General features: G+C 40.4%; 1 protein-coding gene across 4 annotated transcripts in view; it reads left to right on the forward strand.

Annotated features, from left to right (window-relative positions):
* CAPZB (capping actin protein of muscle Z-line subunit beta) overlaps nucleotides 1-25,830 on the forward strand; it is a 70,597-nt gene that overhangs the window by 26,551 nt on the left and 18,216 nt on the right. For all 4 annotated transcript variants that reach the window (XM_052793603.1, XM_052793601.1, XM_052793602.1 and 1 more), the window contains 2 exons: nucleotides 10,886-11,007; nucleotides 17,328-17,441. In XM_052793603.1, the coding sequence (XP_052649563.1) occupies nucleotides 10,886-11,007; nucleotides 17,328-17,441 (236 nt within the window). The remainder of the gene's footprint in view (nucleotides 1-10,885; nucleotides 11,008-17,327; nucleotides 17,442-25,830) is intronic.

Genomic DNA, 25,830 nt, shown 5'->3' on the forward strand with positions numbered 1-25,830 from the left:
AAGGATGTGTGTGCTCGTTACTAGTTGCATAGGATTTAGTTGCACATCCTGTGTTGCACAGTTAGGATATAATAGGCTAGCTAGTGTCAACTGTCCCTTAAAACAGTGTGTGGCACAGTTGCCTCTGGAGTAACTTAAAGTATTACTGAAATACGGATTTAATCTATACAGATCTACTATATGGGCGGCTGGGAAAACTTGTTTCCATTGTCCAGTCTAAATATATGGCTTATTTCTTACCGAAGCTTCTGAATTTTTGCAGACAGAGGACTTTGAGGCTGGAACAGGGCTGTTAGACCTTTGAATGAAGCCTTTCCTCTTATCTGTAGTGAGAACTACATCCCTTTTCTGTGGCAGGTCTGAATTTTATGCATGATGCTGACAAACCTTGTCTGAGAGACCCTAAAAATTTGATGGTTCTGCACATAGCAGCTATTTGAACTAGTGCCTCTTAATTAAATTGTTTAAATTGTGTCTGTGTTGTTTGTCGTCTTTGTGTGCGGAAGAGCAGCTGCTCACCAGGTAAAAGTTTAGTTGAGGAGGTCTGTTCCTAAGTGATATTGAAGCTGGTGTTAGCGAACTTGGGAGGAGTCCCATGGTCAAAAATTTGTGGCTGACTTAAATTTATCAAACTCTATTTAGATACTGCTTTTAGGTACATAAGCCAAGGTACAGGTAAGAAAGCTGTGCGGGTCAGGAAAGAAATTATTCCCTGCAGAAAGGGATTATTTCTCTTTCTTGAAACCATTTAATAATTGGCTACATCTGTGCCACCAAAACTCTTGGCAACCTAAAGCATCATTTTGTGGCTGTTGCTGGAGGTAGGACACAGGATAACTAAATCATTGATATGATCTGGTGTGACATGGTTGGTTTTCTGATGAAATTTGGAGGACTGAACGGATATCAGGGTTTGAGCAGCTCCAAGGACCATTCAGAACAATGAGTTGTTTGGGGAGCTATGGTAAGCTTGACAGTATAATTGGTATGAGGTTTTTTTAATGACTCAGAAAATTGCTGGTTACCTCTAAATGTTGGAATTACTTTTGGATGGTGCTCATTAGTGCTCTACATGCTTTCCATCAGCAACACGCTCACTGGGCTTCTTTTCATATTGAAAGTGTAACATGAAACAGACCAGTTTGAATGACGCTTGTTAGAAGGAGGGTCTGTGTGATTCCCACACTACTCACTACAGTCCCTTCTCTGGGGTAGAGATGAAATAATTTGTTAGATCCAGTATGATTTCTTTATTGTTGAGACATCTGTAGACCTCTTCTGCAGCCACTCTCAGCTACAAGACTGAAGTCTACACTCTAGTTAGACGAGAGCAGTGTATGCACTGCCACCTGTAATAGTTCCAAAAACATCATAAGCCAGACTCAAGCAAATAGTTTTTTGACCTTTTTTGGCAAGTTTCTTCCAAACCTTTACAGCTGACGTTTTTATTCTGTTTCCTGAACTGTTACCAGACAATAACCTCCTTGAAGTAAAAGGTCAGACTCTAAATGCATGATGAGCATGAGCAGGTTCATTAAAGTTGTGATAGGGTACCATCTTTCATAATTCTGACTTCTGCTTCCTTTGTGCTCGGTTTCCTTGCTTCATTACACTGCCATGCTGGAGTAGACGAGAAGCAGAGGCCCGCATCATTTTTTTTGGTGTAAAGCATAGGTTATTACTTGAAGTCTGCTTGCAGCTCAGCTTGCCATAGTCTTTTTAGAGGAATTGATCTCCAGACTGATGAGTGTAGCTACTGTTTTGATGCTTGCTTAAGATCTATTCAAAGGAGATGAAGATGACTTAGAAATGTCTTTGTATGTAAAAAGCTTTCCAAACTTACTATAGTGAGAAACTGACATCTGCTTCCTAGGCTTGTATTCCTGCTGGGAAGGATAACCGTGCTACGTTTCTTCCCTGAGGTCTCTCTTACTCTGTCAAAGCCATGCTCTGCTGCTACTTTTTAGTAAGAGCATCTTGGTGCCCATGTGGGTATATGGAGTATGTTCCAGACTGTCCATTACTGCCCCCAAGTGTTGGGCTGACAAGGGAAAGAGTCCAAACTTGAACATGAAGTAAAAGGGGGGGTGGAAGGGGAGAATTTTTGGGTCACTGGCCCTCATCAGACCAGACACTTTTCATTCATTAGCAAAACAGTTTGTGGTTTGCCCTTTTACCACATCTGTTGTTGCATTTTTCAGACTGCCGAGTCTTCAATTAGAGTTCATTAGAGACCTTGTCAATCACAGGACTCCAGAAGTCCTGCCTGAAAGAAGCTGTGCGTGGTGCTGGTAATGTGCCTTGGCATGGAATGCCCTGGTTGGAATTCAATTAGTCATTATTTGTAAATAGACTATGCAGAGGCTGTCAAAATGTACAAGAGGACTTTTAAATCTCTACAAAGAGAGTTTGGTGGAGGCACATACCTTTTTAAGGACAACTAATTTAAATTAGAATAATTTTCCATGTAGCTGCCCTGGAAACTGGGGTAACTGAAGCCTTGGAGCATCTATCGGTCAGCCAAGTCCAAACTGTAAAGCAGTTCCCGTAAGAGGAGCACTAAAGGTGATTGCACTGCACTTAAATGGATTTGTCGTGAGGATATGCAAAGTGATAGCACTTGTAACATTAATACAGATTTTAATTGCATAGCATAAATACTGTCTCACCTCCTTATTGCCTCACGTTGTCCAGAAGTTGCTGCTGTTGATATACTGTGCTTCTCATAGAAGTCAGTTGTGAATCACATCTCTTCTCATCCCTTGTGGAAAGGAGAATGTTGAGGGTGTTTTCTGGATGGAAATGTTTCTTGGTATCAGTTAAGAGTGAGATCTTGTTTGGCTCATGGAAATCACACTGAGTGGCGTGAAGTAGGGAAGCTGGTAGAGCTCGCTTCTGGGTGGCTAAACCGTTTATGCGGAAAGATGAGAACAATCTGAGAGAATTGTCCTTCTACTTCCTTTCTCTTAAGCTAAGTTAGTACAGTAAGTTGGTCCCCGTATACTTTTAGCTGTGTTCTTTCCAAGAGAAACCCTGAAGAAGGCATCAACTTTCAGATAGTGTTGCTGTGGAGGATCTCTTCCTAGGACACGTTGGCAGCACACATAACGGGGCAGGTGAGTGATAGCTGGGGTCACAGCCTCCAGTATCCTTGGGAAGCAAGACAGCTTCACTGACGTGTCTTAGAGAGGTGCATCTCTGGCAAAGGTGGAAGATGGAAGTTGGATTTATTGTGCTCGTGGATCATGTGCAGCAAATAAGGGGTCTGTGACAGGACTGTCTTGATGGCTTTGACTTGGGTATGGAAGTTGATGTGCTCTCAGTCTTGGTAGAAGTTAAGCAGGTTGCTTTTCCAAGTATGAGTTTCCCGCTGAGTGTTTGATTTGGATGTTTGCCTGTGTGTATATAATATAAATTAGATGAAAAATCTAGCTGACTCAGAAAAATCAGATGGCTGGCATAAAGTGGGGACAGAAAATCATCCTTACAAAAATGGCTCACAAAATGGACAAGCAGACTCACCAGGAGAGTGGTGTTTGCTCACAGCCACAACTTTCTTCCTTTCTTTTTGCAGTAAGATGGATATTCAAATAATACTCAACTTATTCCCAAAAGCGAAAGCTTTCTTGAAGTACAGAATCAAGTTATGCTGCCATGGAAGAATTAAAGCTAGAGTTCTTTATAGATAATAGCAGTCAGTAACTTTACAGGTTATTTTTCAAGGCTCTGTTTGCAATTAAAGATCTGGGAGGTGATCATCCTTGCTTTCTCATCACAGGAGAATGCTTAAGTATTTTTAGTTGAGTGTGTTACTTTTCTAAAAAGTCCCTGAGTGTTGAATTTAAAAATGTATAAACTTCTGATTTTGAAATATTTGAACAATATTCGGGACCTAGCTAGTATGCCCCCAGGCAAGTCTCAAATCTGCTTATATGCCTTTAGTAACTGAAGATATATGAAGCTAGAGAATTTATCCCCAGGAAAACTGCGTTGCTTGGTCTGCACAGACCATAAAGAACATGAGAATGTGACTGGAGCTTTTTGTGTTTTGAGTCCAAGAGCCTAAGCAGTATGCAGTATTGAGGAGAAAGATAAAATAATTGAATGCAGATGGCCAGCTGAACATCTAGTGAGGGTGGAAGATGTTAAAAAAAAAAACTCAGACCCAGTGAAAACTTAAAAAGAAAATAGTGGAAGCAGAAGTGCATGGACAGCCTCATGGTCTCAAAGCTGAGTTTTTGACCTGCTGTTCTTCCTGGACTTGTTGACTTGTGTGATAGGCTCTAAGCTACCAGCAGCCAGTTGGGTTTCTAATGCAAGGATTATAGGCTAAAGAAAGGGGCTCTGGCTCTCTGAATAAATTTATGGTTGTTGAGAGCCAGTTTTCCATTTGGTGAGTGGCTGTAAGCAGGAGCTTTTCCAACTAGAAAAGATTACTTCTGGATATCTTGATGGTAATTGGAGATAGCAATTAATATATGTAAATTGTTAATGTGATGCTTGGCTTAGACCTAGCAACCCCACTTAGTTGCATGAGATTGTAAAAAGGAATTTCAATTCTGGCTTCATAGTCACTTACTCTTTTTAAGCCTAAACTGTGCCTTTCTTTCTTCCAGGCTCCTGCCACTGCACTGCTGGTGTTAGAGACCCTTAAAATGTCTGTTTAAATATCTTTCTAAAGGAGAGTGTGTGTGTGTATCACTTCATGAGCTTGAACCCTAATTAGAAACCTCTTTTAAAGATGGGGGGGGGGGGGGAAGCTGGGATATAGAAACATCGCTGGAGAGAGTATGCCTTTGCATATCCCTTAATTGTTGCTGGATATCTCCAACACCAGCTGGACTCTTGACACAAATAGTCAAGACTTGCCGAGATATTGATATGCTGTGATGGCTCATGGGACTTGTGACTGGTAATGAGATACAGAAGCCTTCACCTGCAGGTCACTAGTCTAAGTCTAGGGCACTCTAGTTGTGCCTGCCAGATGGCTAGCTTTTGTTTCTCAGTAAGCTACAGAATGGTGAATCTAGCAAAAGCCCTATTTTATCCAGCAAATCACTGGAAGAATGCCAAGGATCCTGTTATATGAACGGTAGTCACCTTTCAGAGTTCTTTAAATCTAGTTCCTCGAGTTGAATTGAAAAATTCTGTAATTAATGTAACATTTCTGCTATGACTTTGCTAACTAGACAAACTTGGATCTGCAATCTTGTTAATGTTTGCCTTTTTCCAGAAAAGCTGATTGGTTTTAATTTTGTTTTTGCTAATTCTTGCAGTGCTGGAATTCAGTGCAAATACTTGAATAAAGCTGAGCTGTTTCCAATATCAATTACATCTGGTCTTGAACACAAAAGTCCATTTGAGTGTCATTTAATAAACAAAGCTTGAAGAATGTGTGGCCCTTGGACATCTGATGGATCAAATTAAGGTTTAGCAATGTGTGGATTTGTGGGAGTGACTTTACTAGTGGTTTTAGGCCCAAGATGAGTGGAGCCAGGCTTCCTTCTTGAGTTTCCACAACATCCGTTAGGCTGTGTCTGTGTTCTGCAGGAACAGGAAATTCTGAGGCTGTGGAATGACTCAGAAAAATTATAATAATATTTTATTTGATGCTGGCCCAGAGGGGAAGAATCCAAGCTGAAGGGGGGTCGTGTGCCAAAATGGTTATTTTGCAAAAGTGCCAGGTAACTTGCATGGGCTTTTCTTTGCATTCAAGCGATTTCCCCAAGTGATGCGGGCAGTGGTTTTGTCCACTTCTGTAATGATGCAAGTTGTCTTAAAGAAAAATCAGGTCTTAAGAGTTCACATGCAATTAAAATAGTCGCTTTCCTGTTTGGATGTGGCTTTTAATTAAAAACTGCTCTAGTCACATGTGTGTTCAGATACCTGCATGTTATAGACACAAATTCAAAAGACAAATGGTTCTGAATGCCTTCTTTGCTAATCTTTTGAAGCTCGCTTCACATCTTCCTTCTGATTCTTTAAGGAAAAAATGTGTTTAATCTTTCAATTTTGCTGCATTTAGCGTAGTTTTCCAGTGTGTAAGGTTCCTGTGGAGGTCAGTACATGCTGACCTCTGAATAAGCATGGAAAAAGAGTATTTCCAAGGACAGAACCTTACACTAGCAATATTGCAGTTTCAGTTGTAAACATGATTCATTTCAGTCAAGGCTGTAGAAGAAAATGACAGCCTTGGTGTACTCAAGTTGAGTGGCTACTAAGCCAAAATATTAACTGTCCTGAATATGTAAGGTGCAGAATTTGATGCAATTCAGCCAGCATGATCGAAGCAAGGATGGGGACTGCATGTAAGACATGAAGAGCTGAAGTACTGTTCTTGTTTCCTCTAAACTTTTTTAGATGCTTGTTTAATCATATTTTAAAAAAATAATTCAGAAACAATTGTTTAGTTGTTAATAAGTTCCTTTAACCAAAAAGTGAGTCAAGAAGGAATGATTATTAGGTTAGCTACTCTAGAAAGTGTACAGTTTCGACTTTGGCACAAGTGAGTATTTGTCTTGATAGCAGAGCAGTTGACTTAATTAAAACACTGTCCACATACCTGGCTTGCTCTGATGTTACACCAGACAACGGAATCCTTGTTCAACATGCAGGAGAGTATGCTCAACTCGCTTTTCATTCAGTTTTTTCTTTCCTCTGTACTACACATTCATTGTATATCTCCTTGGAAAAAAAAAAAATCCAACAAACACAGTGCCCTGTTGCATGGTATGTGCTTCTGAATGATGCTGCTGTTCAGTTCCAGGCTGAACAGCTGAGTCTGGACCCCCAGAGATTCTTTTTTTCTTTTCTAATTTACATTGAGGGTGGTCTTGCTCCATGACTATACATACAACCACCATAATAGGTGATTGAGTGCTTATTTGTGGAAACATGGGTGCATTAGGGTCTAGAGTACACTATGGACCAAATTACATCTTTAGCTAAAGGCCATCATTAATTTAAGGTTAAGATTATATTCTACATTCGACCTTCCACTGCGCAGAGTGTGAGAAACTTGTGTCAAAATAAAGATGGGAGCCCAGTCTTTGCTTATAAAACAATCACCATGGCTTCCATGTTTTCATCGCAGTGACACTTATTTATAGTGCAGTGATGAATGGATAAAATCACTGCTTTGGCATTCCAGTATTTGGCCTGGGGAGTGGGTTAATTCTTGCGTTTCTAAATTTAAGTCAAAGTTCCCTATCTAATGACTGTTGGAGACATGCGCTCAGGCACCTAAGTGTGTTTTGGCTTTTCAGTTAAGCTAGAACAAGCTAATAAGAAAAATTAACAATGCAAATCCACTGTTTCATATTGAAAACTCAGAGGATCGGTTGGTCTTCTAAGCAGGGTTGTCTTTGCTGGGGTCAGAAGATATGGATGTTTTCTTGCTAAATATAAACTGAATTCTGCAAGAGTCTGAATGTGCACAAAAGTAATTTAAATGCTTTATTTAGGAAGGTTCAATACTTGACATGGACAAGAATTTAAGGAAAGGTATATGCACAGTGTAAAATAATTGCTCAGTGCTTACATTGCAGCAGCTAGCTTAGCCTGGCTGTGCCAAATATCTTATCATTGCATGTTCTTAAAATGCAAAGGACCTGAATTCAGAAGGAATCAAATAGTCTCATGAACATGTAGCTGAAATGTTTAAAGCTGCAAATTACCTTGTTCAGATCACTGCATTTGCCTTGTAAGCAGCTTCCTAGCACAGAACACGACCAGTATGCATAAATCTTGTAAATGCATTCTTAGAAAGGAAGTACAGCAGCTGTTGAAAGTTGATGTAATAAATGATACAAAAATTATTCTCTTGGGGTAACTGTGCCACACTTGGATGTTTTTCTGATAATTAGAATTACATGAGTAGTTCATCAGCTGGAATATCTCTGTTCTTTTTATAAACACTGTCGAAATTTTCTAATACTTCTGAAGTAGAGGAGTGGGTTTTCTTCCCTGTTTTATCCTGAAAGAAGGAGCAGGAGCAAAGAATACATTGTCTGAAGTCGTGTAGAGTGTCTGTACCACAGAGACAATGGATATCTAGCATGCTATTGCAATGGAGTTTTATAATACAGTGTAGTATTGTATTCTAGTAAGTATATGATATACTGCATTCACTGTTATGGCTATAAGACTACCCACAGCTCTTAGAAATTGGAAAAGTGACCATGCTCATGAATATCTGTGTTATCAAATCATCCAGAGATGAGTTTACTTCACCATTACTACGTGGAAATTAAATAGATTGCATCTTAAAAACAACGTATTAAGAGTTCCTTGTAGTCAGTAAGAAATTGTGCTCTCCCACTGAGCAGTATGGAAACACCATACTAGGCATGTGCTATTTTTAAAAGAAAGTTAAATCTAAAAGTTATTTGTGTGGGTTTTTGTAAGGGTTGTAAATTCAGATGGTTATTAGGAGCTTTTCTGCAGGGGAATTGAGCGTATTGAGTTTGGGGTTTCTTTTGAAAATGCTTTGTATGTATATTTGAGTTCGAAGAATTGTACAGCGAGACCTCTTGTGCTCCCTTACCGCACGTGTAGCATAGGGCTTTTCCCAAAGAAATGAAATAGAAACGGTGTCTGGGAAAAACGCCACTTTTCTCCAAATTGTGTTTTCATCACTATTACTCATTCTAAACGCACGTCAAGTGAGGAGTCTGTTCCTAGGCACTTATCTCTCTGTTGATGGGCAGCTGGCCAAGGAGCAGCCGAGAAGGAGGAATATATTCAGCTGGTCACTCTTAGGAGCAACATGGAGCATAGCTCTTAATGATGAGGTGCTTTGGGTCTTGTTGTGTGTGCATCTGAAATTGAAGCAGTCATCTCAAGTTGCTCTCTGCCTGAAGAGTCAGCCTAAAATTAATAGCTAATGCAGAAGCGAAGGAAGAGACAAAGTGGAACCAGATGGGCTCATGAACACAGATACATCATTTCACTTAACTTGTGCCACGATACTGCTGATTTGTATCAGCTCCGTGGGGTATTAGGGTTGTCTGTTTCCAGAAAAAGTAAAGATTTTCCTAAGAGCTGCTTGCTTCCTGGCCACTTTTATTTACTCAGTGAATGTGTAATGGTTTTGAGGTTGCTTCAGCCAGGTCTCCAAGTATTAAATGATGGACTCCTCTGAGAAGCATCTCACTTTTTATATAAATACTTAACTGCCCTGCTCTTTAATCTGTGCTCTTCAGTTATCACTCATTACCACATTACGGTGTACATAGACCAAAGTGAAAAAACAATGTTTCAGCTTTTTCAGCACTGTCAGTAACTTTACCAACCATTTCTTGGTTTTCCTGTTATTTTTTTTTGTGTATTACGGGGTGATTGTGTGGGTTAGGTGTTGCATCTCTTGCTAGCCACATCTTGTTTTGTCCTTTGGCCTTTCTGGGTTTTTTTGGTCTTTTGTGGTCACATTGTTATGTATTTGTCTCTGCTTACTTTGACTTAATATCCACTGTATGATATTGCCTCGTACTTGGGATGAGGAAAGTTTTTGCTTCAGGCAGTTTGATCTCTTCTGACACATCTGGTGCACTAAAATAGTTTACGCTTGTGCTTTTGGGAGCTGTTGCACCCCTAATTTGTTTTTTTTTCCTCTAGGCTTTTTTCCTTTGGAAATGATACCAACTGAATCAATGGCTTGAAGAGAAGAAAGCACATTTTCATATTTTCTTTATTCCTTCCTCCCTCTCCTTTTCATTTCTTATGAATTGTGAATTCATCACTTCATGATTAATTTTACCCTTGATTGCCTTTTGTCTTCATGTTCTCAATCAGGTTTTCATCTCTACAATGTAGAAGAAATTCCGCATTGGTTATTTCTTTTATTTTCTGTATTAGCATGTTGTCACAAATACATTCAAGAACTTACCAATTGTCCTGTATCCTGTTGCGTTCCCAACTTTCTGTTGGGAAAGGGAATTTTACTTTAGTCCCTTTCCCTTGCAGTGAAATTGGGAATGCTTTTCCCGAAGGAATCGCACAGTACGCTAATTGTTTAATAATAGCTCCAGGAATGATTTGTTGATCATCCCTCAGGTGGATTGGGGCACACTGCTGCACGTGCCCTAAAGTATGCACAGGGCAGATGGAGTTCTTGGAGGAAACTGCTAGCATGGCCAAAGCCTGCAGTATAGGAATATTGATAACGGGGCTGCCATCAGCTCCAGAGCAAGAGGCCACAGGATGGAATTTACTTGATTTGCTTGTGCTTGCATTCACGCTAGCTTCAGGCTGCAAAATGTCATCTCATCTCTTTGCAGTACATCAAAGCCTCTCTGCAGATCTTGTAGTCTTTCTCCACGTGAAGTGCAGGGAGACAGCTGGGATTATGAATCCATTAAAAGCTACCTGTGTAGGAGATGTGTTTGATTTTATATGTGCACGCACACAGACACACGTGTATTTTTATTAGCCAACATGGTAATGTTTGGCCAGCTGCCTGGAAACTATTCTAAACTCTACCCAGAGTGGGAGCTTGTGAAAAATAGGCTCGAGTGTATGGATGGCGTATTCTTTTAGCAGCTCCCTCGTTTCCACTCCATTACAAATATTTACCTTTATTCATCAGTCCTCAATGATCACTTTACTGGCCGTCTTTGGCAAAAAGCTAACATCGAGAATGTATATATTCAAGTGTAGTGGACCACACTAGTTGTTAGGTAATTAAATCTGAAATTATTGGAGGTGGGAGCATAGGATTGTGTTGTAACTTAAGTGCAGCTTGGTTTTTTTTTTTTTAAAGGGTTTCTGGCTTTGGGACAGATGTGGGCTATTAATAACAAAATCGGTTCTTAGGGATGCCAGTCTCTCTTAACCATAATGTGTTACCCTTTCTTCCCTCCCTGTTGTTTTTTTTCCAAACCATCAGGTTCCAAGCCTCTGTGAAGATCTCCTCTCCTCTGTTGATCAGCCATTGAAGATTGCACGAGATAAGGTGGTAGGAAAAGACTATCTATTGTGTGACTACAACAGAGATGGAGACTCATATAGGTGAGTTCATATCCAAAACAAGGAACTAACTGGTTTACTTTGTAAATGAGAGCTACGTACAAGTATTGCAGTCCCTTCTCCCTCTTAATTTTAGCCAAAAAAGAAATTTAATGATATTAAACTCTTCTCGGCGATGAAACTGAGACTGTTTCGGATCCTCTTCTCTTTAGTAAGACATTGACTATGGAAGTTGTTCTTAGGATTTTCGTAATGTGAGAGGGCATAAACATCTTCATCTCCAGACCACTGTAGAGTGCTTTAATTTCAAATAACGTGGTTGTATGGCTGCTAATCTGATGACCTCTGCAATGTAGGTCCCTGGCGTGGGTTGACCCTGGCTGGATGCCAGGTGCCCACCAAAGCTGCTCTATCACTCCCCCTCCTTGGCAGGATGGGGGAGAGAGAATGTAATGAAAGGCTTGCGGGTTGAGATAAGGACAGGGAGATCATCTTGGCAATTACTGTCATGGGCAGAATAGACTTGCCTTGGGGAAAATTAATTTAATTTATTACCAATCAAACCAGAGTAGGATAATGAGAAATAAAAACTAAATCTTCAAACGCCTTCCCCCCACCCCTCCCTTCTTCCCAGGCTCAACTTTACTTCTGAATTCTCTACCTCCTCCCCCTCAGCTGCACAGGGGGATGGGGAATGAGGGTTACGGTCAGTTCATCACACGTTGTCTCTGCTGCTGCTTCCTCCGCAGTGGGAGGACTCCTCACTCTGCCCCTGCTCCAGTGTGGGGTCCCTCCCACGGGAGACAGTCCTCCACGAACTTCTCTAACGTGAGTCCTTCCCATGGGCTGCAGTTCTTCACAAACTGCTTCAGCATGGGTCCCTTCCACGGCGTGCAGTCCTTCAGGAGCACACTGCTCCAGCATGGGTCCCCCGTGGGGTCCCAAAGTCCTGCCAGCAAACCTGCTCCAGCCTGGGCTCCTTTCTCCATGGGTCCACAGGTCCTGCCAGGAGCCTGCTCCAGCGTGGGGTTCCCATGGGGTCACAGCTTCCTTTGGGCATCCCCTGCTCCGGCGTGGGGTCCTCCCTGGGCTGCAGGTAGATATCTGCTCCACCATGGACCTCCATGGGCTGCAGGGGGACAGCCTGCCTCACCATTGTCTTCCCCATAGGCTACAGGGGAATCTCTGCTCCGGCACCTGGAGCACCTCCTCCTCCTCCTTCTTCACTGACCTGGGGTTCTGCAGGGTTGTTTCTCTCACATGTTCTCACTTCTTTCTCTGGCTGCAATTGCTGTTGCACAGTTTTTTTTTTTTCCCCCTTCTTAAATATGCTATCACAGAGGCGCTGCCACTGTTGCTGATGGGCTCAACCTTGGCCGAGAATATGAGAATTAAAATTCTCAGAATACGAGATTAAAACCTCAGAATACGAAAACTAAAACCAGTCGGATCTCTAGAAGAAATGACTGTGATGGCCTTGATATGAAATTAAACCATCTATTGTTGCATGGTTGTAAAATCTTTGGAATTGATAACAACAGAAAAGAGATGATGCAAGCAGGCGGTTTAAACGAGATCATCTTCTGTTTGTACAAAACAGGGTGGACTTGCCAGCTGGGAAAGGCTCGGCTCTTTCACTCATGTTTTGCGAGAGATTGAGTCTGACTTTGGACATGCAATGTCATTAGTTCTGCATGAAAATCTTGGCCCAAGTTTTTAGCAAAGAAAAGAAATCCCTCTCTACCAAAATATCTAATTTATTCTGAGAACTGTAGACAAAACCAATGAAAATATTTGAACAATATAAGCTGTATGTAATTACAGTATAATGAATTTTGAAGTAGAAGGGGTTGTAATACTGGTATGGTACAAGGAGTTTTCAGTATTTTGGCTGCCACTTTGAATGCAGTCTCTCTCAATGTTTTTATTCTATACCTTGCCATTAGGATGGTTGCTGTTGAGTGATTTCCACCCCACCCCCCTTTTTTGCGTTGCCTGACTTTTTTTAATGGCTGTAGTGACAGTGGCATAGTTCCAAATATTTAATTAAGAACACAAAGCTTATAGTCCAGAAACCTTTGTGAATATTGCATCACCTAGCTTTTATTCTTTTCTCTTAACGAAGAGTGCTAGGCTGTGAAATAATGACCGCCATTCATCTTCTGTCCTGAGTTAACAGCTCAGCCATTCTGCTTCTCCTGGTCGTGATTATACGGGTTACATCTCTGGCTCTCCTTGTAGCTTCAGTGTAATAGCTTACATTTTTACTGCTAACAGTTGGAACTGATCTACGGTAAGAATCTAGCTTTGCTTTGTGCAGATTTGCAGTAGTGTTTTACATTCATCTGGCCAGAATGTTTTGAGAATTCTATTTCAGAGTGAAATTCCAGAAAATATTTTAACAAATTTTTTTTTTTTGGCTCAGGCCATCATTGCAGACGCATGTAAGCTTATAAAGGATTCTAGATTTATTGGTTTCAATTGCTTTGAGTTGCAGGAAGGTGCTTATCTAAACTGAAAGCATATCTGTCTGTAGATGATTTACACAGAGAATACGCTGAGATTCATTTTGTCTGAAAAATAGGAGGAGGAGACTGATAAAGGATGCAAGGTTTGACAGTGCATCTGGATTGTGGCCAAGTGTAAATCTTAATTTTTTTTTTTTTTTTTTTTTTTTAAATATAACCTACTGCAGTGGACCAAGAAGTGAGAAGGTCTGTAGGGTGAAATGTTTACTCATGTTCTTTAGGGTACTAGTCTAACATTGAAAGTTTGTTCAATGTTCTACAAAAGAGCCTGGTGCCTTTTAAAAGCATTGTGCATTAAGCTTGTATGTCGAAGTTGGTCAGATCTATGTTAGCAGCTACATGCATTTAATCAGTTCTAAATTAGTACCTAGAATAGAGTTTTATAGCTTCTGCCCTCCACAAGATATACTCATGCAGCTGCATCCTCTCTGGCAGATGCAAGAGAAAGGATTAGATCCTGTATTTCTTGTGGGTCTTTCAAGAGATGCTTTCTTACTGTAGTTGTGATATGTTTTTTGCAGTCCCCTTGCATCCTCTTTAGGCTATTGACATGAGCATTTATCACCAGAGGCACAGGAAACTTGGAAAAGCACTTGTTAAACAGTATTGTGACATGTTGCAATAACTAGTAACACTTGCTCCCCCCTCCACCCCTCTGTGTTTAGTTAGTACCTGTGGCAGCCCTTTCTTTAAGGTTAGTTTCATGCTTGCCTCTGAAACTTGCTCAATCTCTTTCTTTCTGTGAAGATACTTAAATAGTTACAAGGAAGCAGGAGGACTTACGGTTTTCAAATCACTTCACAATTTTCAGGACTTATTAAGTAATGGGGTTTCAGAAAAGTTAATTCATTTGTTTGTATAGAATAGGCATAATGTATTAATTGCTGGCATTAAAGAATGCTGTTCTTTAAGGCTTTTGATTGAAGTGTTCTGGATTGAAGTGATTCTTCCTTCTGGAATTGATTGGTCTCAGCTCTGTTTCGTGAAGTAAATTCTTTCCTTCAGCAGAAAGCAAAAGCCTTTGAAAACCAAGCAACACTAGCATGTGCATGTGTTAATCCCATTCTGTGCCTGTGTTCAGACGCTGTTATTCATACCTCATAAAATCTGAAGTTGTTACTGGGAAGTGGCTCTTACACTAATTTAATCAATTAAGCCAAAATCTAGGAGGAGTTTACTGTGCTTTTAAAACCTTTTGATATTTCCACAAAGATTTTTTGGAACCACAGGCTCGATTAGAAGTCCCAAGAAATACTATTCCCTGCCTGCAACATGCTAAATCCCCAATTACTGCACACTTCAAACTAAACACCAGTTTTCTTCTTATTGGAGAGGTTGCTAATTGCATTTCTTTTAATACTAATCCAAGAATTTCAAAGCATTCTGCAGACATCTGAGCCTCATGCAACTTCAGCAAGAAAGGTAGAGCTAGGTAGTCAGACTTTCTCACTGGGAATCAATTTTTATAGGGTTTTTTTGAGTGGCTTTACAATCTGACTGGGAATTAGCTTTGAAAAAAAGCTGCTGCGGGATGTTTGGCCATTCAGGTGATAACTCCACCAGTTTCATGGGGCAGCACACAGCGAAATGAATATCCTAATGCTTAGCCCGTCACAGTTTACTCCTTCCTCATATTTAGACAGACTTGATTTTCTCAGTGTTGAACATGGATCAGACCAGAAGGTAGATTTTTGGAGTCTCTCTTGGATCTTCATAAATAGGTAATTTTAAGTTTCTTCATATTATCACACTGGTGCTTGTGGGAGCAGCCTTTCATGTGCATAGTCTCGCAGGCACTTCTGTGAGTGCTCCTGTAATAACAAAGGTTTGCAGAGGATATCAAACAGCCGTGGAATCCACATTGTGAAGGCAGAGCTTTTATTAATTTATTTTTTTATATAAGACTTCAAGGTCCCTGACTTTGTCCATACATTTCTACTCTAAGTATGTTTGATTACTCTATTAAATGGAATCCTTATGCGGAATTTGGTGCCAACAACACTGAAACCTGTTAGCTGAAACAAAAAACATTCTTTTTCAGGGAAATTAGAGGACTGACTTTTGAAATTTAAGTGCTTGTCCGTCTGTCTGTCTTCAAATAGCCTCCATTTAAGTTTTTAAATGTGTTATGAATACTCTTCCACATAAAGAAAAAAAAAAACGGGGTTGTATTATGAGGGGTTTTTTTAGGTGAAGTTCCTGCTGGCTCCGACTGTAATGGGTTGAAAATGCCACAATCTGCTAGCTAGAAGAATCTATGTTACTAGGCTTCCCTTAAATCCCATTCCTGCAGCCTGCAAAAGACATCTAATGTTTACAATTAAAGTATCTTGACTACGGCTTCTGCATGGGTTCTCTGCTCACTGAGTTCTTTGTACATGATGGGAGAAGCACAGTGTTCCAAAATCACAGAAAACAGTAGAATTTTTTTTTTTAATCTTCCTTTTAAAATTTAGTAGAGAAAGAAAAAGTAAGCGCATCCTAATGAATGCTGCTGGTAAGGTAGCAGTACACTTCTGCATTGCCTGGCATATGAACCCTGGCTTTGCTTTTGCACACTTCATGATAGCAAGGTCAATGCTCTTGTCTGCCTGAACTTCTTTGGTGTCATTTGGTTTTGCGTGTAGTTTCTAATGCGTGTAGGTGTGCCATTTGGGAATCCCGCAGATAGCACCGGTGGTGATTTTTGTGCAAATCTTTTCCAGATTTCAGAGAGTTGTTAGGTAGAGGTGCACTACTGTAGCTGTTGACTTGTCTCCAAAACAACTGAGTTTTAAGCAACTGTTTTAAAATGAGAACCACCACCTGAAAAACATTGTTCTGGGTGGAAGTGACATAATGATTTAGCTTTTCCTGGTGTCTCACCTTTTGAGTCAGATGTGGTAGGGAGGAGTGAAGGGCTGTGAAAGCGCAAAGCCAGAGCGAAGCAGAGCCTGTTCTTTGTGCTTTGCATTAAACAGATGTCAAAACTAGGTGCCTTTCTGAGAAATGAGTAACAAATGGCTACTGAGGAAAAAGCCCTTATGTATGGACTGCATTAAGACCTAGTGTTAGTAGGCTGGAGTATTTTGAAAAGTGAGTAGGTAAAGGGTAGAGGTACCTTTCTTTAAACTGGCAGTGATATATGTGGGTTGGTTATTCACAGGGGAAATGAAAAGGAGAATGCATGTTTACAGAATGGGAATTATAAAAGTCTCAAGCAGATGGGCAAAGGGTTCCATTAATCTTTTAATACCAAATCTTTCATTAAGAGCACAAAGTCTCTTCCACACCTGCAGAAATCATAGGAAAACCTGCAGCTTTACAAACCCTGTTAAATCCTTCGACCTGTTCAAATGTTTTCCTAATGTTATACTAAAAGTAGAGTTTATTTCAGAGCAAAATAGTGGAGAATTTGGACCTTAATTGTAGGCAGCAGTGTTTGGCTCAAATACTGTCAGATCCCAAATTACACGATCTGTTTGCATGAAAATAATTTTAAATACCCAATGTGCAACAGCAGAGGCCTCATTTTTTTTAATATTTAAGAGGGAACAGATTCAAACCCAAGCATAATTATTTATGTAGTAGAAACCTGAAGACGGGGGGTGTTCCCCAGGTGCACTGTAAACTTTGAGGAGTCAGTGTCCCCTTTTTGTCAGTGTTTCAAATGGCTGTTGAGGGTGAAATTCTTACAGATAGATGGCTCTTGGTACCTTTTGGTTTTTTTGGTTTTTTTTGTTTTTTTTCTTGGAAGTTCAGCATCTGTGGATCAGGTCAGACCCACCGATCTCAAACCTTTCAGAGTTTGTCTCTATTGTCTAACTGTCTCTATTTTCCTTGTCTCTTTGGCAGATCACCATGGAGTAACAAATACGATCCTCCCCTGGAAGACGGTGCCATGCCATCTGCTCGCCTGCGCAAGCTGGAGGTGGAAGCCAACAATGCCTTTGACCAGTACAGAGACTTGTATGTCAGTTCTACCGTACAGAGCCCTCTGCTTTCTTTGTTTCCTTCAGCAGGCATGCAATACACACAATGAGTCTAAAACGTGGTCACTAGCTGCCTCTGAGAGTGGCATACCAATGTATAGCAGAGGAAGAAGGGTAGGCAGCCACTGATCTCCTGTTGGGAAGTGTATCTGCTGTGGTTTCACGATACGAAAGCATGATCAAATTTGTCAGCTGATGCTAAAGGCAGATGCTGAGGTGCTTTCCTGCCTTCCCTCCCCCCTTTAACAGATTAATGGCATCTTTGTCCTGAAATGACCTGTGTTCTCTTTGATCTTGACGAAGTTCAGTCTTAAACCACCTGCTTTTTCCATTCCCTCAAGACTGTACTCTCTCAAAATATCTATCTATCTATATATATAGCAGCAACTTTCACATCTTCCAGTAAAATGACAGGCGCTAGTATACTGAAACGCAGCAGTTGTAAGGGGATTAATGTACTTCTGCTGCAAGGGCCACTCTCTGATGCTTGTTTTAGGCCTTGTTTGGTTAAAGAGGTGTAAAGCAAAGGAATTAATAGAGCATGTGAAGGATAAATGTAGATTAGGCAGTGTCTTTTTTAAAGCAGCAATAGGAAACTGTCCGGGTGACTTGTCTGTTGAACAATTTTTCTAAAAGGTGGGACTGCACTGGTCTTGCATTGCAGTCACATCCAAGGTCTTGACATGTGATCAGGTTTAGGTGTCATCTTTATAGATTGTGGTCTCCTAAGCAGTGATTGCATGGAAATAGTAATGCTAAATCTAAAAAGCAAGTGTGTGTTGCAAAGCAAAATGAACTTACTGCTTTATCCAGTAATAGGATGCTTTCTTACTGGAGATGCCTAATGACTGAAAATGGTGAACAAACTTCATTGCTGCTTCGTGTTGCCCAAAAATGGAGATAAAACACGTCCTCAGATGTAGTTCATCATGTGTCACTGTACTGTTACAAAGCTAACAAAAGCAGGTTAAAGGTACTTTTCTTCCTAGATTTTCTTCTCATTTTAAGATGTGACTTGATGTAAATGTAGCCTGTCCAAATTGTAATCTTCACACTTTGGTTACAGGTATCAAATTTTTACTTATTTTCATGCATTATTTTTGTAGATATCCAACTTCTCTTGTAAGTAACAGTTGCTATTGGTATCTGAACTTACTGGAAGAAAGGAGTTTTGCATATGCAGCAAAGAGAGGTTTGCAGTTACTCCCCAGGTGCAGAACAGACCAGGACCAATAGGATTTTAAATAAACTAAGATGAAAATGAGTAGGTTTATGGAACCAAGGTTGTCTTTTTAAATCCCTCTCTGATCAGATGACCGTGAAGTCATGGCTGGATACAATAACATCTTTAAAGAGGTTTCATTTGCTGGTAGGAAAGCGTGGTACAGGTTACTCTCAGCCGTAGGTGAATCTGCTGAACCCTGTTCGAGGTGTGGTACAACAGTTGTCTTAATATATTGTATGGAAGTAAAAGGCAAGCTTGTATCAAATTTCATCTTTCAGTTTGTCAGTCCAAGTTTTACAGGCAATTCAGATTTTACAGAGGGGATATGGGGGGATTTCTCACAAAGACTTCATTCTCGTGTCATCAGCCGAAATGACGGAGGCACTATGGCTTGCAGTGTAGTCAGACTAGATAAGCGCATCTGTCAGCACAGTACGCTTGGATGCATGTTATGATCTCAAAAATGTGTCAGAAAAAGAGAAGGATGGCTTATGTTTTGCTGAATGGTGTAAAAATTGTGGCATTTTTGGAAAGAATTTGCAAAGTTAGGGAAACTTAACCTGACCATTTGAAAGGTTCCTCATGCTTGACATTGGAAATGATTTGTACTTTACCTACAACAGAGATTTGGATAGAAACATGCTTTTGTTTTAGTAGTTGGACTCTGCAGTTTTCTTAATAAGACAATTGGATTTTGTATTTTGACAGCAGAAGCTTAATTTTTACTTGGAGATCGGAGAGGGGGAAAAATGGGGTGGGGGTAACAAGTGCCAGCTTTTCTCACTGCTGCTTGCTGGTCTTGCCAACTTATCAGGTTGGGAATGACTGTAACAATTACCCTCGTTAACAGCTGCTGAAGCCATGTGGGAGTCTGATGTGTGGGGAAGGTTTTAGTGGGAACAAGATGGCAATTGCAGTGATGTAATTTCCATGGTCTGCTAGAGCTGGAAACTAATACTTGCGTACCCACTGTAAAGCCAGAAGTAGGTCTGAGCCATGTAATGTCGATTAAAGGTGTCACTGGCCTTCTGGTTTGGCAGCTTGCAGTACTGGGAAAGGAGTACCCGATGCATCGGTTCCAGGACAAAGTTATCAGTGTCATTTCAAATTCCAGAGCCAGTTGACAACGGAGGTTTTCCAGCATTGTGAAATATTTCAGGCTCATTTGAAAGTGTTGATGAATTAAAAAAATAAGAAGCGTGCTGGCAGTCTTCAGTACTGTATCTTTAGTGGAAATTATGGTTTCTGTTACATGGGAAGATTTATAACAGGTCCACCTTCCAGTAATGGTGTTCATTTTGTAGGCAGTGTGCAAAAAAACTTTCTTGAATTGACCTGCAGAGATTTTCCTTGTCTCTTTTCATTCTGATGGGGTTGTCTGTCCAAACAGACCGTTCATAGGTGACGCTGAGCTAATTGATACTTCACATGACAAACTCTTCCTTAAAAAATGCGAGTTTCAGTGCAGCGGCTGTTGCGCTGTTAGACTTTCAGCTTGCATTGCAGGTTAAGAGGATGAAAATGATGCTGAGAGAGAAGCCTCAGATCTGACACATGAGGTTCTCATACAGCAGTCCCTTAAGAGACTGTTCTGTCCCTTTCTCTACAGGGGAGAGAATGTTTTTGAACTACACCTCTAACCACAGCTATGCTGTGTTTTATGGTAGAGAGGTAACAGTTAATACAAAAATAATCTTATGTAAGTAGTTATTCACAGAGAACACCGGGCCCCAGTGTGCTTGGATTTCCTGGGCCGTTAGACATGTTATTCCTATAATGAGGGTTTCTGCTAGGTTTTTCAAAGCAGTTTGTGGCTTTGTTTCCAGCCTTGCTGGGCTAAACTGCTGGATCTTGTGCTTGCAGTCATTTAGCCAGTATGGACTGCCCATTGCAGAAGGATGTTGTGTATCTTAATGCCTTGTAAGCACTTGTCTCTGAGATGTTGCTCTGCATGGTGCTTGCTTCAGTCCCCAGGTTTAAAATACATCTTATACTGGTCATTCCAGCGTGGAGTGGAAGAGGAAGATCTTTCCTTTCTATAGAAAAATAAGTACTGTTGAGAATCTGTCCTATTCCTAGTCTGCTCTCAGCATATGGTGCAAGCTTCCTCTGGATTATCTCCAGTTTCACCTTTACACACGCTAAGTGTTAATATCTCACAGAGTTCATCTCGGGCGTTTCCCAAGACTTCAGATAGTTTCAGTTTTTCCTTGTGTCAGTCCCATTTGGCCCACACGCCATTCCTTTTTAGATTTGTGTTTCAATCAGGTGTGGTAAGTATCCACCTACATTTAGTGAGTCATTGGCATCTATTTGCCATTTCCCAAGGGGTTGGCACCTGCTAGCGTGGGTGTTTTGAGGGAAACAGCTTGTTACGCATTTGTTAGCAATTTGTGTGAAATAACCCATTCAGATTTGCTTGCTGGTGAGTAGTCTTAAATTTTAGTTTTGTCCTCAAAAGCTTATTGGCCAGCACACTGAGTGACTGTAGTCTGAAAACAAGTTTGGAGAAATCTTGTAATATTGCGTGGAGTTGTTTCAAATCATGAAAGCTTGAGAAGAACAACTTTGCTGAATCTTCAGTGCCTCTCAACCAGCGCTGAATTGTTCCCTGTACGTGTCTGTTTTAATGCAAACTACCTTTAAGTATCTCTAGAGTTGCCCACCTTTTATTTCTGGAGGCATATTCATGTCTCTTTGGGTTAAAGAGGAATTATACTAGGTTTTAACTCCCTCTCTATATTATGTATGTTAAACAACAAGCATATTTCTTGGTTATTGGTTTTACCAAAATGCATGTCACTTTCCCAAAAACCAAGTGTTTAATTTTGATCTCCTGCTGCCAGGTTTAACTCAGACACTGCCTGAAGCTAATGCCCTGGTATGTTTTTGTTCAGTAGGTTATTACTCCCAGATGGAAGTCTAATATCTTACACCATTCAGTTAGAGCCTTGGCTCTCCACTTCCAATATTGTGAAGATAATTTCTTCAAACACATGGTTGTAATTTATTGCCCTTTGCTTGACGTGTGTGTGCGATTGATTGAAATCAAAGCATAATGAGGACCAGGGCATCTGGTTAAATCTATCTATTTTAGATTCTGTGTTCCGTTGTTTTGGGTTGGAGATAATCAGTGCTTTAATTAAGTCATCTAATCGCTCTTTGTTGTCTGGAAGAAATAATTTCTGAAGTGATTAAATAGACCTCCCTGGGGAAGGATGCTGCTGATCTGAATATTTCTACAAATAAGATGAGTTTTGGCAACTTTGGACCAGTTTAGTAAGCTGACATACATTTAGAAAGCTATTCCTTTGTTTCTTGGGTTAAGTTGGATTTAGTGGTGCTTTTGATTTTTAACAGCTATAAAAACAAACAAAAACAAAACATAAAACACTCATCTTAATCATTCTGCTCCTGAAAATGTTTTTATTGATTAAGGTTTTGAGTTCCCTCAACAGAGTAAGCAATGAAGCCTTTTGAACTTCTGCTTCTGTCTGTGTCTTGATGTTGATCCATTTTCAGTTTATTATATTAGAGCTCTGGACAAGGAATTTGGTAGGAGCGGAAGGAGGTCTGGGAGAGGATTGACCTCTAAAATATCTTCATTGTGTGTAATCCTTTTATTATTGAATTTTGGATTGGAATCCAATCCAAAATGGAGTCAGTAGGCATGTGCCTTCAGGAATATGTAGATTCAGGAACCTTTTGCTAGAGAACTTGAAGGGGCTGCTGGTCAGGTCCAGTAGTGAAGTCCCAGTGACAGGGCTGACTTTTTTTTTTTTTTTTTTTTTAATTATCATTAGTGTGTTTAATCTCACTGAACAGCCTTGATTTGCTGAACCTCAGGGATGTCTCATTTTGACTGTGTGGCTTGTTGCCATTGAACTATGTGCTATCGTCTTTACTACCATGTTCAAATGCCCTGTAAGCTGCTGGATAGCTTTCCCCTTTTTAGCTGTTTTTACTTTTTTTTCTTAGTTTATTTTGGATTGTGTGCTTGAACCGCCTCTGATACTAGCCTTCGTCCACTTGACAAGAAAAAATGGCAAACCTGTATTAGTGCTGCCCTTAGACTTTAACTCTTTCGGAGCGCTGCTATAGTTTGTCATCCAATTTCTCCTTCCCTGCCTTTGTATGTCCCTTTACGTGGTCTGATAGACCATGAGATCATCTGAGTGGAGTTCATTCCTCGCCAATTTTGAAAAGACTTTGCTCTTCTGGCAAGGTTTCTGGCAATTGCTGTATTTATCTGTTTGACAAAATTTGATTTATTTTTTGCATAGAACAGCGCCGATTCCACCAAGTAAATAAAAGGAGAGCACCAGATGTAAGAGGCATAATTAATGTTTTTGGTTTTAGTACAGCTTGCCAGTGCTCGTGCCTGTAGGTGTGCATGGGGGAGCAGTTGCTGAGCTTCAATTCCTGCAGCCTGCAGTGCAACTTTCAACTCACAAAGTGATTAGGCAGCTGTGAGCTCTTTATATAAGCGTTCTGTCTGTGTTTAGATGTAAACCTAGTTTGCCTAAACTAAAAACCCTTGGAAAGCTTTGAAGTGACTTTATTGCCATTAGCTCACTGTTCCTCATTAATGGTTACTAGCCCTTTGTGATGGCTTTCTCTTGGGCATGATAGTTACTGTGGTTTTCACAGCAAGGGCTCTGCAGATTGAATCCAGATGCATTTGTTATGCATCCTAGCACTAAGGAAACCTGACTTTCCATCTCACTGCTGGCTAGGGTTTTGCACAATAGGGTGTGACATCAGGATTATGTCATCTGTGAGATTCTTGCCTCCGGGTTAGACTGATAAGTACAAGATGAAGTCTCGTAAGACAGACCTAAACTGCCAAGATGCTTGCTGCTTTAATGTTTGTGTGCTTTTGAAATTACAACCATGATGTTTTCCCAAGGAAATTGTTTAGATGTAAGAGTAAACAGAGCAGTGTTGGGGTCCCTTCCTTAACTCGCCCACGGGCAGCTCAAAACTCAAAACAGAATCAATATTGAAGTTGTTGATATGTATTACACAGATTAGAGCAAATTTAGAAGATGAGAGGAAAAAATTAAGCATACTGTCGTGCTGTGAAAACTAAAGTAGTTGCTTTTTATCTGATTTTTTTTTTTTCTTTGGGTGCTTCATTTTGGAGCAGCTCTGTACAGACTACATTCTTCTCTTCTGAATCTGAGATATTTGGTGGAGGAGGAGTTTTTCCCTTGGGTTCCCACGGTTCTCTGTGATTACATAAAATCTGAACACTGGAGAGGGAAAGCTTGTATTAGGAGGTCAGCACTGATGATGCAGCACTATCCTCAAACACCACTCTGAAGGTTTTAAATCCCTAGTAAGCAATTACTTACATGCTTTCAAAAATGGAGAGACTAGATTTTAAAATGCCAGTTTATTATGATCTGGAATTTTTGAACTGATTATCTCTAACAATACATGGCTGTGCTTGCACTTTAGAGAAATTTACCTCATGCTCTCGCAAATGTACGGTGTTTTAACAATGGAAAATAATAGCCATCTTGTAGCATATCTGATAAATGCCTATTTGAAGAAAGAAGTACGTCACAGGAAATCTGTAGTCTGTGCAGACTTTGGCAAACTTAATACATGACATAGAAGACTTCTGCTGCTGTCTTTCCGCCTCCTACCCATATTTGAATTATAGCTGGCAGAGTCTAAAATGTGTCAGACTGTCGGTGGATGAAGCAGTGGGCTGTCTCTGCAGAGCATGCTGGTCAAATGGATGGGTACGGGTGAAAGATTTGTAAGCAGTCGGCACTTCCTGGTAGTTAATGAACCGGTTATGCGTTTGGACATGTTACAAAGTGACCCATTGTCTTGCTTATTAGGTGGTTAATGGAACTGTTTCCAGGTGACTTCTCAAAAGGGATTTGGTCATTAGTTTCCATCTGCCAAGAGCAATTGGATGGTAAGGAAAAAGTGAGCAATGTAGGGGTTTTTTTTAATAATGAAAGGTACTAGAAAGCCCAGAATGGGAGGTTCTGGGAGTTTTTTAGCCTTCAAGATCCCATTGTTTGGATAGTGTTTTCCTTCCTTGCAGAGTTCTTGCACTGCACAACTCTGCTTAGCAGTTTGAGTCATCCCACCATGCTCCAGATGTGTGCTTTTAAGTACAACTGGCATTGAAGTTACACGTACCTAACTAGATTGGTATGTTTGCTCGAGGGATTTTTGCACCTGTGTATGCTGGAAAGAATTTCTGTAAAATACCTGTACAGAGTCCACAAGCATACTTTGGGCTGTGTTCATAAAGTGTGGTGAAAAACAGCTGGTCTGAATACACAAACATTGTACCTTCTTCATTTTAAGTATTTAGGTAACATTCTGAAAGTGTTATACAGTTGCACTCCTGGGACCAAAGAAGGAGGGAGAGAGGAATTGTAAATCATCTGTACTCATGCCAGTGGGAGAAGTGTTACATCCTGGTTAGTTCCTGGTACCAACCTGTCCTTTTTAATAAAGAACAGGCTCATGAGCCTCATTACTAGAAAACTGGATGGAGGACACGGTCAACAAAATTATTTAGTCACAACTCTGATCTCTTGATGTTGTCCTGAAGACTTTTTTTTCCCCTCACTTGAGCTTTGAGATTGCAGGTGATTTGAATTAACACCTTAGCAGTGTTTTGGGTTTCGTGGAGGGTGGGTTGCTGAAACTTGCCACTTCCTTCATATTTCTATTGCAATTTATGTGCTAGTTTGAAATGACAGGGTGCAGGCCTAGGGGAAGGACTCGGTGAAAATTGTGCCAAGTCACCTGCCATTACGGTCATCTGTTTTAATAATAGTTGAAACGTCTGCTTCCTCACCTAGTCTTTTAGGTAATGTTTTGGGGTTGCTGTTAGACACTAGCTTCTCAGATTGTGACTTCAGTCATTGTCATTCTTGTAAAAACATTTGTAGCTGAATGCTCAATATTTTCCTTTGGGGTAGGTTTTTTAAATGACAGGTTTCTTGGAAGTCTGTTGATCTAAATAGATGGAGGCATTTCCCTTTCTACGCTGAACTTCTGAAGCTGGAAGAAATAGCTATGCAACCTTTAGGGGAAAAAAAAAAAAGAAAAGAAAATATGTTTTGCTGCTTTAAATGAGCCAGTTTGAAACACTGTGCAAATC

Source organism: Harpia harpyja, chromosome 7, assembly GCF_026419915.1.
Source record: "Harpia harpyja isolate bHarHar1 chromosome 7, bHarHar1 primary haplotype, whole genome shotgun sequence".
Taxonomy (NCBI): domain Eukaryota; kingdom Metazoa; phylum Chordata; class Aves; order Accipitriformes; family Accipitridae; genus Harpia; species Harpia harpyja.